Raw genomic sequence first — 13,762 nt, 5'->3', positions numbered from 1 at the left:
TTCTCTCTGTCCTCACTTTCTTTTTCTCTCTCTCACTCCCTCCTGCTCACTATCACTGGCTCTAGTTTTTCTCACCCTTGCTGTCACATTCTATCTATTTCCTTCTTCAGTCTTCTTCTTTCTCACCTGCTGCTTTTCACCTCCCTTTTCTCATTCCCACTTTCTCAATTTCCTCATTTCTCTTTTTCTTCCTCCATCCTCCTCACTTTCGCTTTTACTCACTTTTCCCTCCGTTCGATCCCCTACTTTTCCAACATTCCCATTCACTCTTTTGATCAATCTCTCGTTCTGCTCTGTCACCCTCATTTTCTTCCCCCTCTTTCTTACTCCCTCGCTCTACATTCCTCAGTATCTTTCCCTCTCTCCCTTTGATTGCACCTTCGCAGTGTCAATGCAAGGCGCAGTAGAATTGTTGCACAATTGTAAATGATCAAAGTGTAGTTCAGTCGCTTGCAATAACTAAAATGGCCCAAGGCCAACACTGTTAACACTTGCTGCAACATTGCATCTTGTTACACAATGGAGCCTGTGTTTCAGTGAAAGAAGTGGCTCTATTTCCCTCCAGCTTTTACACTCACTTTTGTTTAATGTGGGAGACAGAAATAAACCAAAGTGGAACGGCATTCTGTCTACAACATTGATTTTGAATCTCCATATTTTCCTGCTTTTGGCCCAAGGCCTGTGTTGGACAGGCCCCCTTGTCTCAGATGGGGCGCATGGTGGCACAATGGTTAGCACTGCTGCCTCACAGTGCCAGGGACCCAGGTATGGCCACTAGGGAACTTTCACAGAAACTTCATTTTCATGTTAATGCAAGCTTACTTGTGACAGTAGTAAAAGAAACTAAACTCTCCCTGCTGCAATGAGACTTTTGAATGGACCTACCTTATATTAAGCTGATCTTTCTTCTGACTGTGGAGATATGAGGAAGAGCTTTTTTTAATGCAGCGATGGCCTAATGGTATTATCACTAGACTATTAATCCGGAAACTCAGCTAATGTTCTGGGCACCAGAGTTCGAATCCTGTCGCAGCAGGCGGTGGAATTTGAATTCAGTAAAAATTATCTGGAGTTAAGAATCTGCTGATGACCATGGAACCACTGTCAGAAAAATCCACCTGGTTCATCAATGGGCAGCATGGTGGCACTGTAGTTAGCACTGCTGCCTCACAGTGCCAGGGACCCCCGTTCGATTCATGGTTTGCATCACTATCTGTGTGGAGTTTGCACATTTTCACTGCGTCTGCATGGGTTTCCTGCGGTTGCTCTGGTTTCCTCCCACAGTCTGAAAGCTGTGCTGGTTCAGTACATTGAACCGAACAGGCACCGGAGTGTGGCGACTAGAGGAATTTCACAGTAACTTCATTGAAGTGTTAATGTAAGCCTTACTTGTGACTAATAAATAAACTTAAAATTTTAACTTTAACTTTAATGTCCTTTAGAGAAGGAAATCTGCCATCCTTCCCCGGTCTGGCCTACATGTGACTCCAGAGCCACAGCAATGTGGCTGAGTCTCAACTGCCCTCGGGCAACTAGGGATGGACAATAAATGCTGGCCAGCCAGCAATGCCAATGTCCCGTGAAATAAAAAAAGGCAAACATTGGTCAACGAAAGAGATAGTAAGGAGAAAAGAGAGATGAGAAGTGGCAAGGTTTAGGGAGGGAGTTCCAGAGCTTAGACAGCTGATGGTCCAGCCTCCTATGTTGAAGTGATTAAAACTGAGGTGGCTTAAGAGGTCAGAATTAGATGATATGGTGAAGGTGGTGAGGGATTGGAATGCCCTGCCTGCTGCAGTTGTAAATGCGCCTAATTTGGGGGCGTTTAAGAGATCCATGGATGGGTTTATGGATGGAAAGGGATTGGCTTAGGTTAGAGGGTCATTGCTTTTTAATTGGTCGGCGCAACATCGTGGGCCGAAGGGCCTGTTCTGCACTGTAATGTTCTATGTTCTATGATATCTCAGAGGCCTGTTAACAAGAGTTAACAGCGATCAGGAGGAGACAGACCACAGAGGAATTGTGTTAACAAGGTTGAGAATTTTAAAATCACAGTGCTGCTTGACTGGAGCCTCTATAGTTCAGGTCGATTTTCACATTAATAATGTTATGCAACATTACAGGCCATTATTTTCCCAGCATGAATTGGCCCATTGAAATTCTTCAGAATAAATGGCTTCACCTCAGGAGATACAAATGTGTGTGGGGAAAAAAATGTCAAATTATAAAGTAGGAATTTTGTTTTGACTTGTTTACATAAAGACAAAAGAACAAAAGAACTAGGAGCAGGAGTAGGCCATCTGGCCCCTCGAGCCTGCTCCACCATTCAATAAGATCATGGCTGATCTTTTTGTGGACTCAGCTCCACTTACTCACCCGCTCACCATAATCCTTAATTCCTTTACTGTTCAAAAATTTACCTATCCTTGCCTTAAAAACATTCAATGAGGTAGCCTCAACTACTTCACTGGGCGGGGAATTCCACAGATTCACAACCCTTTGTGTGAAGAAGTTCCTCCTCAACTCAGTTCTGAATCTGCTTCTCCTTATTTTGAGGCTATGCCCTCTATTTCTAGTTTCACCTGCCCATGGAAACAACTTCCCTGCTTCTATCTTATCTATTCCCTCCATAATCTTATATGTTTCTGTAAGATCTCCCCTCATTCTTCTGAATTCCAATGAGTATAGCCCCAGTCTACTCAGTCTCTCCTCTTAAACCAACCCTCTCAACTCCAGAATCAACCTAGTGAATCTCCTCTGCACCCCCTCCAGTGCCAATATATCCTTTCTCAAGTAAGGAGACCAAAACTGTACACAGTACTCCAGGTGTTTCCTCACCAGCACCTTATACAGCTGCAACATAACCTCGCTGTTTTTGAACTCCATCCCTCTAGCAATAAGGTGTCATCAGACTTTTGAATGGATATATCTTGCATTAAGTTGACCTTTCTCTACACCCTAGCTGTGACTGTAGCACTACATTCTGCACTCTCTCCTTTCAAAGAACAAAGAAAATTACAGCACAGAAAGAGGCCCTCCAAGCCTGTACTGACTATGCTGCCCAGCTCAACTAAAACACCTTACCCTTCCGGGGACCATATCCCTCTGCTCCCATCCTATTCATGTGTTTGTCAAGATGCCCCTTAAAAATCAATATCATATCTGCTTCCACTACTTCCCCTGGCAGCGAGTTCCAGGCATGCACCGCCCTCTGTATGAAAAACTTGCCTTGTACATCTCCTTTAACCTTGTAGTAGGGAATGAGTTAATGAACTTTGTAACACTTGAGAGAATGAGAAAAATATCCAGTAGCCGAGATGCAGACTGTTTTCATATATTTCAGATAAATGTAATTTTGTTTTCGTGTGCCCAGACTGTAGCTGCCCTTGCTGTTGTACACAAGTTTCAGGTGGCCCAGTTTACGATAAGCCCGCTTAGAAATGTAGTTGACCCAGCTTGTAGTTATGTTGTGTCTTTAATTTTGTGGACTTTTGCGTAATGTAGTGAAACCTGCATGTCCTAAATATATTTTATATATGTATTCATTATATACTGCTTATGTGTCATGTACTAACATATTATACGTATACCTATGTTACACAACTAATGAGCATAGATTATTATACCGGCCCTGTTAAGTTTAACTTGTCTTGTCAGCCTGTATGTTAGCTAAGAGCTAATCACACACGTCAATTGCGGCCTTGAGATAACCATGAAGAAATGCCGAGGCAGCCATGTTCCCATGATGGAGGACAGCCCCCAGCCTGGGAACCTGCTGAGAATGAGAAGATGTGTACGTGACTGGCGGGGGGGTATAAATATATGCTCTTAACTTGTGTTCGGCGAGGTGCCTGGGGAACCGCTGTTAGGTGACAGGTGTATCTCCCAAAAGCTTTTGAATAAACTGTTGTACTTTGACTCACAATTAGTCTCAGAGGTATCTTTACCTACGACAACCTTAAACCTGTGCCCCTATTAATTGGCTCTTCTACCCTAGGAAAAAGTTTCTGACTATTCGCTCTGTCCACACCCCCCCATCATAATCTTGTAGAATTCTATCAGGTCGCCCCTCAACCTCCATCGTTCCAGTGAGAACAGACCAAGTTTTTCAACCTCTCCTCATAGCTAATGCCCTCCATACCAGGCAACATCCTGATAAATCTTTCCTGTACCCTCTCCAAAGCCTCATCTTCCTTCTGATAGTGTGGTGACCAGAATTGAACACTATATTCCAAGTGCATCCTAACTAAGATTCTATAAAGCTACAACATGAAAATAAAGCTGCAACATGTTAGAAATTTCTGGATTAGTCCAGAAGTGTAGAGGTGGGGACCTGCAGCTTCTTGCATTGGAAACTGCAAACTGGCAGAGTTTAGAATGGCCAGCTTTGACCTGTGATTCTCTTTGCCAGGTGCGTTTGAGACCACACTTCCCTTGAAGCCGCCTCTCTCTCGATCTGCCTCGCAGCGACTCCTGAAGGCCATGAGGCCTATCCCGCCCATTGAGAAAAGGACCAGTCCGCAAACCAACGGTGCCCACGATAAGAATCCGCCCTCCAGTGACAAGAGTGAAGAGGTTTCTGCTGGAGAGTTGGTAAGCTGTTCGCCTACACAAGCTGGGGAAGGACATACTGAAACTGTCACTGTTCCTGAGGAGGTAATTTGTTTTTAAGATGTTCTTTCTTGGAATGTGGGTGTCGCTGGCTGGGCTGGCATTTATTGCTCATCCCTAATAGCCCTTGAGAGGGCAGTTAAGAGTCATTGCAGTGGATCTAGAGACACATGTAGGCCAGACCAGGTAAGGGTCTGGTACGGGCCCAGGTAAGGATAGATTTCCTTCCCTAAGGAATACTAGTGAACCAGGTGGATTTTACAGCAGTCAACAATGGTTTTATGGTCATCGTTAGAATTTTAATTCCAGATTTTTGTGGAATTCTATCAGCTGCCACGGTGGGATTCGATCCCCAGTCTCCAGAGCATTAAACTGAGCATCTGGATTACTAGCCCAATGACAATATCACTAAGCCTCCCCTGACATTAAATCAAATGTTAATCAAAATCTTCAGTTTTGTTCACAGATAGGCAGTTGTTTAGTAATGGACTGTGGGAAAGTCCATCAGGTGAAATGGTTAGGATTAAGTGGAGATAATTCCTTAGTGTTTTTTCTTAAATTTTACTTCATCTTAAAGTTACAAAGCTAATGCGCAGAATGGACAGCGCAAGCCCTTAATCCATCTCCTTGCTTGATCCAAAAACCAATTCAAATTCAGACTGAATCCAATTCATGGTTCCCACAAGGGAGACAAACAAGATCCAACCTGCACCCGATCTTGGACTTGATCCGATGCTTGATCCTAGCCAAAAGGCCAAGAATCTTCTCAGCTTCTCAGTGGCACAGTGGTTAGCACTACTGCCTCACAACACCAGGGATCTGGGTTCGATTCCTGGCTTGGATCACTGTCTGTGCAGAGTCTGTATGTTGCCCCTGTGTACGCATGGGTTTCCTCTGGATGCTCCGGTTTCCTCTCACAGGCCAAAAGACGTGCTGGTTAGGTGTGTTGGCCCCGCTAAATTCTCTGAACAGATGCCGGAGTGTGGCAACGAGGGGATTTTCACAGTAACTTCATTGCCGTGTTAACATAAGCCTACTTGTGACTAATCAATAAACTTTTAACTTTACAGATTTTACATCAGTGCGCACACTCCGAGTGTGTGGGGCTGGGTTTTCCCTCCAGGGACAGGAAGTGGGAGTTGGAACTGTTTCCAGGGCAGGTTCCCTGTTTATGTGAGAGTAGCTGACGGGCTCTCAGAGCTGAAAGGGCAATCAGAGACCTTTCAGCTTGAGGGTAATGGATAGGCTGCAGTAAAGGTAAGTAACAGAGAGAGCACTTCAACATGAAGGCACCCTCTCATCAATTATATTTAGCAAGGCAGCCTCCACCACTTCAACAGGCAGAGAATTCCTGGGATTCACCACCCTTTGAGTGAAGAAGTTCCTTCTCAACTCTGATCTAAACTGCGCCCCCCCCCCCTTATTTGAGGCTGTGCCCTCTAGTCCTGCTAATCCTTTCTAAGCGGGAAGAATCTCTCCATCTCTACCCTATCTAGCCCCTTCATTATCTTGTACGTCTCTATAAGATCCCTCCTGTGGGTTTCGTGGCAGCTTGTGGTGACATCAATGGGAAATGTCACTGACAGCGGTGGGACCAGAGAATCCCGCCGGGCACTGAACAGCACGCCACCACCTGGTGCCAAGAACGAGGTGGCTGGGAGGCCGCAGAATTCCCTCCCTATTATCCCATATGTAAAACTCCTAAACCCTTTGTTTAAACTTCAATCTGTTGTCTGGGGATCCATTAGTCTTCCTTCATTTTCTAGGTGAAGATCTCCCTGCAGCAACTACGGAGCAGTGCTGAGAAGAAGCGGAAATTATTGGGTGCAAGTCTATCTCAGTCGTCTCTTAAGTTGTTAAGTTCAGCTGGGAATAACTTCCATCCGCAGCGATCCAGACCGGTGCAGCCAGACATCCAGACACAGACACTCCACATGGCAATGTAAGGGATTAAGGAACACCAGTCTGTCTAGTCAATTAATTCAGGGTTTCCTGTTACTGTCTGCATTGTGTGAATTATTCCTCCCCCGACACGAATGCTCAGTTGTCACCGTGGTTACTCACGAGGAAACCTTCACTGGGAACTGGACGATTCTGCCAGGATTCACGCCCAGCCAGTGCACCTAAATTTCAAAAATGGATATATCTGGGAAAGCAACGCTCTCAAAACCAACCCCCTGGCGAACACCACTACAAACCTTCCTCCAGCCTGAAAAATATGCATTGACCATTAGAGAAAACGTTGGAAAATCTCAGCAGGTCCGGCAGCATCTGTAAGGAGAGAAAAGGGCTGATGTTTCGAGTCTAGATGACTCACAGCTTTGACAAAGGGTCGTCGGGACTCGAAAAGTCAGCTCTTTTCTCCCCTTACAGGTGCTGCCAGACCTGGTGAAATTTTCCTGCATTTTCTCTTTTGGTTTCAGATTCCAGCATCTACAGTAATTTGCTTTTATCTATTGACCATTATTCTCTGCTTCCTGTTACTCTGCCAACTTTGTATCCATGTGGCCCCTGTTCCTTTTATTCCATGAGCTATAACCTTTCTGTCACATCGGTAGTGTGGCCCTGTATCAAATGCCTTTTGAAAATCCATGTACACTACAGCAGCATCATTACCCTCATCAACCCTTCCTGTTACCTCCTCAAAATACTCCAGCAAGTTTGTTAAACACAAACCACACCCCCCCCACCCCTCCTCCACATGCTGCCTCCCCTTTGCTGGCAGGTACTAATCAACCCACATTTTTTCATGTGGCTACTAATTTTATCCTGAATAATTATTTCCAGAAGCTTCTTCACCACTGATGCTAAACTCACAGATCTGTCATTGCTGGGCTTATCCTTACAATCTTTTTTTGTACAAAGGCATAACATTTGCAATTCTCCAGCCCTCTTGCACCTACCCTGAGTCTTGAGAAGACTGAAAGATGATGGCCATTCCCAGTCCAGCGATGTTATTTCTCTCACACACACTCTCTCATTTTCCTTTCTTCTTTACTAAATTTTTCATTTACAAAATTGTATGTTTTGTTCACATTGAGTGTGCCTGTATCACTCTTGCATACTCGTACTTCCTTACACACAGAGTAGAGTAAAACTCTTTTGTTTTTTTTAGGCCTACTTTGGAGACAGATCCAGTCACTCAGGGGCCCAGCTCAGGTTCTAACCAGCAAGAGCCACAACCTCCAGGTACGATTTCCATTCTTCATTACACTTCTACTTAAAAGTTAACAGCAGGAGGATTTTAAACACCCTCTTGAGTCTCTGTTGCCATTCAATAATGTGGAGATGCCGGTGTTTGACTGGGGTGGGCATAGTAAGAAGTCTCACAACACCAGGTTAAAGCCCAGCAAGTTTATTTGCAATCACGAGCTTTCGGAGCGCTGCTCCTTCATCAAGTGAGTGGAGAGGTAGGTTTTACAAACACAGCATATATAGACAAAGACTCAATTGCAAGATGATGATTGGAATGTGACTCTTTTTAGGCAATCAATTCTTTACAGGTACAGACAGTACGAATGGAGAGAGGGATAATTACAGGTTAAAGAGGTGTGAATTGCCTCAAGCCAGGACAGTAGGATTTTGCAAGCCCAGGGCAAATAATGGGGGGTTACAGATAGTGTGAAATGGACCCAAGTCCTGGTTGAGGCCATCCTCATCCGTGCGGAACTTGGCTATCAGTTCCTACTTGGCAATTCTGTGTTGTCATGTGTCTTGAAGGCTGCCTTGGAGTACCTGTAAAGACTTGATTACCTGAAAAGATTTGCATTCCAACCATTATTTTGCAATTGTGGCTTTATCTGTATATGCCATGTTTGTGAAGCCTCCCTGTCCACTCACCTGATGAAGGAATAGCGCTCCGAAAGATCATGATTCCAAATAAACCTGTTGGAGTTTAACCTGGTGTTGTGAGACTTCTTACTGAGCCATTCAATAAATCACGACTTGTCTTTTATTTCAGGATCACTTTCCACATATCTTGTAAATCAAGTTGTTTCCAAAAATTTGTCAATCGTAGCCTTGGGTACACTTGTTGAGTCAGCATCCACAGGCCTCTGGGCGACAGAGTTCCAAGAATGTTTCTTCTCGTGCTCTTCCCTACCTGGGGCTGCCGCTCTCCACTCTGATGAGGGAAGTAGGTGAGCACGTATTGTGGGCTCTGCTATGTCTTTCTAGCCACTCTGGCACAGAACATCACCTTGCTGCCAGGATATTAAGCTGCCTTTCTGGATTGACTGCTCTTTTTGACACACTTAATCATTGTGAATGAAAAAGGGATGATTTCTCCATTGGTTCATTGAAATTTACAACACAGGAGGCCATTTGGCCCATCACATCCATGCCAGTCAACAAAGATTTCTCTAAACTAATCCCGTTTTCTAGTGCTTGGCCCATAGCCCTGGAGGTTCTGGCAGCACTTAATCTAAATACTTCTTAAATGTTTTGAGAGTTTCTGGTTCAACATCCCTACAGGCAGTGAGTTCCAGAGTCCCACCACCCCCTGAATGAGAAGGTTTCTCCTCAACTCCCCTCTTAGCTTCCTCCCTCTCACCTTAAATCACTGCCCCCTGGTTATTGACCCCTCTATTAATGAAATACGTACTTTCCTACCCATCCAGTCTATGCCCCCCATTATCTTATACACCTCTACCAGATCCTCTCTCAGTCTTCGCTGCTCCAAGGAAAACAACCCTGATCTATCTAATCCCTCCTCACAGCTCAGACCCTCCAGCCCAGGCAGCATCCTGGTGAATCTCCTCTGCACCCTCCTCAGTGCAATCACACCTTTCCTATAATGTGGTGACCAGAACTGTATGCAATATTCCAGTTGTGGCCTAACCAATGTTTTATACACGCATGATCTCCTTGCTCTAGCATTCTGTGCCTCGGCCAATAAAGATAACTATCCCATATGGAAAATTATATCTCATAAATTTAATTGAGAGTTTTGAAGGGATAGCCAAGAAGGTAGATGAGGACAATGCAGTTGATGTTGTTTACATGGACTTTAGCAAGGCCTTTGACATGTTATCGCATGATAGGTTGTTACATAAAGTCAAATCTCATGGGATCCAGGATGAGGTATCTAAATGGATACAAAATTGGCTTCTTGACAGAAGCCAGAGGATGGTTGTAGAGTCTGATGGTGGGATGGAACTTGTTGATGTTGACATATAGTTGTTTTAATAATTGTTCACCCTCTCTCCACTCACATTGTCTGTAACTTGAAGACTTGATTACCTGTAAAGACTCGCATTCCAAACATTATTTTGTAAATTGAGTTTGTGTCTTTATACACCCTGTTTGTGAACTGAAACCCCACTCACCTGATGAAGGAGCAGCGCTCCAAAAGCTAGTGGCTTTTGCTAGCAAACAAACCGGTTGGACTTTAATCTGGTATTGTGAGACTTCCACATGTGATCCGCAGCAATGTTGTTGACTCTTAACTGTCCTCTGAAATGGCCCAGCAAACCACGGTACTCAAGGCTAATTAGAAATGGGCAACAAATGTCAGCTTTGATTTGATTTATTATTGTCACATGTATTAACATACAGTAAAAAGTATTGTTTCTTGCGTGCTATAAGGGCAAAGCATACCATTCATAGAGAAGGAAAGGAGAGAGTGTAGAATATAGTGTTACAGTCATTGCTAGGATGTAGAGAAAGATCAACTTAGTGCGAGTTAGGTCCATTCAAAAGTCTGATGGCAGCAGGGAAGAAGCTGTTCTTGAGTCGGTTGTACCTGACCTCAGACTTGTCAGTGACACCCACATCCTATGAAAGAATTAGAAAGAATGTTGCTCTGATGATGAATGAATATTTAAAAAAATCCTTCAGAGATGATTTTTCCTTTGCATTTAACATGTTAACACGTCTCCAACAAGAAGTTTGCTGGTAGCATTGCACAATTGTTTCTGGAGGCCATTCTGGAATTGAAAGGGTTAAAGAGCACTCCTCACCTGATCAGAAACATTCAGTGCTTTGCCTAGTTCGAAGGTTGTGGAAGTAGGGCTTGAGTCACTGATGTCAGTAATAGATCCTTAAGGGATTGGTACAGGTTGTTTGAGACCTTGGTTGCTAGGACTCACCACCCTTCATAACTCTCGTTAGTGTCAAATCCTTTGAACTGTAGAATGTTTACAGCACTGAAAGATGCCATTCCTTGTTGTGTTCCTGCAGTTAGTTCCACTCTGCTACCCTTTCCCTGAGGGACTATTATTTTGCTTCTCTACAGGTGCTGCTGTGGGCAGCACGATGGCACAGTGGTTAGCACTGCTGCCTCACAGCACCAGGATCTTATCATAGAATCATAGAATCCGTACAGTGCAGAAAGAGGCCATTTGGCCCATCGAGTTTGCACTGACCACAATCCCACCGAGGACCTACCCCCATAGCCAACCACTAATCCCTCTAACCTACACATCTCAGGACACTAAGGGGCAATTTTAGCAAGACCAATCAACCTAACCTGCACATCTTTGGACATAGAATCATAGAATCCCTACAGGAACCCAGGTTTGATTCCCAGCTTGGGTCACTGACCCAAGTTTGCACATTCTCCCTGTGTCTGCATGGGTTTCCTCTGGATGCTCTGGTTTCTTCCCACAGTCCAAAAGACATGCTGGTTAGGTGCATTGGCCATGCTAAATTGACCCTCACAGTACCCGAATAGGTGCCGGAGTGTGGCAACAGGGGGATTTTCACAGTAACTTCATTGCAGTATTAATGTAAGCCTACTTGTGACTAATAAGCCCATTCCGAAACCAACACCCCCTCCCCCCCCGCCCCCCACCCCCATGACTGAATCTGCCTCCATTCGCTGTGTAAAAAGAATTGTTCTCATGCTGTCATTGGTTCTTTTGCTAATTGCCTTAAGGTGGTTGTGTAGCTCAATCCATGCAAGTCTATTTGCTTCAAGGGTCCATTCAACTTCCTTTTGAAATCGTTGATACTTTCTGATTCCACCCCCTTGCAGAGCAGTGAGTTCCAGGGTATTAACACTCACTGCATGAAAAGGCTTTCCCTCAAATTCACCAGGATTTCTTGCTTAAAATCTTTCAGCTGTGCCCCTCAGTCCTTCTGAGCAATCTCAGTTTTTTAAACCTTATCTTGTAACTAAAGCCCCCAGCCCTGGAACTATTATCTTACTAAAAAATATCAAATTCTTGACGGTGCTTGACAGAGTCAATGCTGAGAGATCTTTCTGCTTGTGCGGACTATCAAACAAGGGGACCGGGTTTCAAAATATGTGGTCCCATGTTTAACTTGGAGGTGAGGAAGAATTTCTTCTCTCATTAGTCCTTGAAATTCTCTTTGCCAGTGGAGTCTTGGTCATTGAGTCTGGAATATATTCCAGATTTGGCAGATTTTTGATTGACAAGGCAGTCAAGGATTGTGGTGGGGCAGATAGGAAAGTAGAGTTAAAGACACAAACAGATCAGCCATGTTCCTATTGTAGAGTGGAACAGGCTTGATTGGCCTACTCCTATTTCTAATGATCTTTTCTGTTGTTTATTCTGATAAATCTCCTCAACAACCTCTCAAGAGCCTTCATATCTTTCCCAAAGTGTCAAGAACCGAATGCAAATATCTATTTGGAGCCTACTGGGGCAGCATGGTGGCACAGTGGTTAGCACTGCTACCTTACAGTGCCAGGGACCTGGGTTCAATTCCGGCTTTGGATCAATGTCTGTATGGAGTCTGCATGTTCTCCCCATGTCTGCATGGGTTTCCTCCAGATGCTTTGGTTTTCTCCCACAGTCCAGAAGACATACTGGTTAGGTGCATTGGCCATGCTAAATTCTCCCTCAGTGTACCCAAATAGGCGCCGGAGTGTGGCGACTGGGGGATTTTCACGGTAACTTCACTGCAGTGTTAATGTAAGTCTACTTGTAACACTAACAAATAGACTTTAAATTTTACTGAAAGTTTTATAAAGGCTCAGTTAACCTTTTCTGCCCTTGGTACCCAATGGGTTGGATTTTCCAACCCTATTGTGTTGGATTCTACTGTCCATTGACTTTGAGGGCACTAGTAGAATCCGCCGGAGGGTGGGGCAAGAAAATTCTGGTCAATTTATGATGGCATATGCTTTTCTAAACACTCCCTCAATATGTTCTGCCATCGTAGAGCAATGCACATGCTCTTCCTTGTGCACTTTTTTAATTGGACCATTATGTCTATACTGTCTCCTCCTCTGCCATCTTGTCAAAATGCATCACTTCACACGCGTCTGTAATGAATTCCTTCTGCCATCACCCCCGCAGAGCGCTGTAGAATCCAGAGCACGCCATCTGAGAAGGTCAAAGGTGAAAGGTCACTGCTGAACCCAAGCACAGTTATCTCATTCAGACTGAGCACAGAGATGGTTCCAGACGTGTGCAAACAGGAGCCAGTGGAGGATGAGGAAACAGAGAATGAAGAGAGGGTGAGTGCCATTGTTACTTCCTACTAGGATTTAACAATACGGCAGGAGACCTTTCAGCCCATTGTATCTACTTCAGCCCTGCAAATGTCTCCTTTTCAAGTATTTGCTTAACAAATATGGGCAGGATGATGGCACAATGGTTAGCACTGCTGCCTCACAGTGCCAAGGACCTGGGTTCAATTCCCAGCTTGGGTCTCTGTCTGTGCAGAGTCTGCATGTTCTCCTTTGTCTGCATAGGTTTCCTCCGGATGCTCTGGTTTCCTCCCACAGTTTGAAAGACGTGCTGGTTAGGTGGATTGGCCGTACTAAATTCTCCCCAGTGTACCCGAACAGGTGCCGGAATGTGGTGACAAGGGGATTTTCACAGTAACTTCATTGTAGTATGAATGTAAGCCTAGTTGTGCCACCAATAAGTAAACTTAAACTATTTATCCAATTCACTTTTGAAAATTACTATTCATCTTCTCTCTCCACCCTTTAAGACAATGTATTCCAGATTAGATAAACAGGAATATGAATCATGTTGTGGAAAATGAAAGGGGGCAGGAGAGAGAACCCATAGAATCTCCACTGTGCAGAAAAGACCATTTGGCCCATCTAGTCTGCATGGAATCTACAGCTCCCACCCCCACCATCCCCCATCCCTGCCATTTACCACGGCTAATCCATCTAACCTGCACATCTTGAGAAACTAAGGGGAAATTTGGCATGGCACCTAATTTGCAC

At 44.4% G+C, this 13,762-nt stretch overlaps 1 protein-coding gene across 4 annotated transcripts in view; it reads left to right on the top strand.

Moving 5' to 3' along the window:
* LOC145345214 (TOG array regulator of axonemal microtubules protein 2-like) overlaps positions 1 to 13,762 on the top strand; it is an 84,550-nt gene that overhangs the window by 31,335 nt on the left and 39,453 nt on the right. For all 4 annotated transcript variants that reach the window (XM_080192963.1, XM_080192960.1, XM_080192962.1 and 1 more), the window contains 4 exons: positions 4,409 to 4,653; positions 6,375 to 6,550; positions 7,724 to 7,797; positions 12,876 to 13,036. In XM_080192963.1, coding sequence (XP_080049089.1) covers positions 4,409 to 4,653; positions 6,375 to 6,550; positions 7,724 to 7,797; positions 12,876 to 13,036 — 656 coding nt within the window. The remainder of the gene's footprint in view (positions 1 to 4,408; positions 4,654 to 6,374; positions 6,551 to 7,723; positions 7,798 to 12,875; positions 13,037 to 13,762) is intronic.

The sequence above is a fragment of the Carcharhinus amblyrhynchos genome, chromosome 7 (genome assembly GCF_965287045.1).
Source record: "Carcharhinus amblyrhynchos chromosome 7, sCarAmb.v2.hapA, whole genome shotgun sequence".
Taxonomy (NCBI): domain Eukaryota; kingdom Metazoa; phylum Chordata; class Chondrichthyes; order Carcharhiniformes; family Carcharhinidae; genus Carcharhinus; species Carcharhinus amblyrhynchos.
This window is presented reverse-complemented; position numbering and strand designations above follow the sequence as displayed.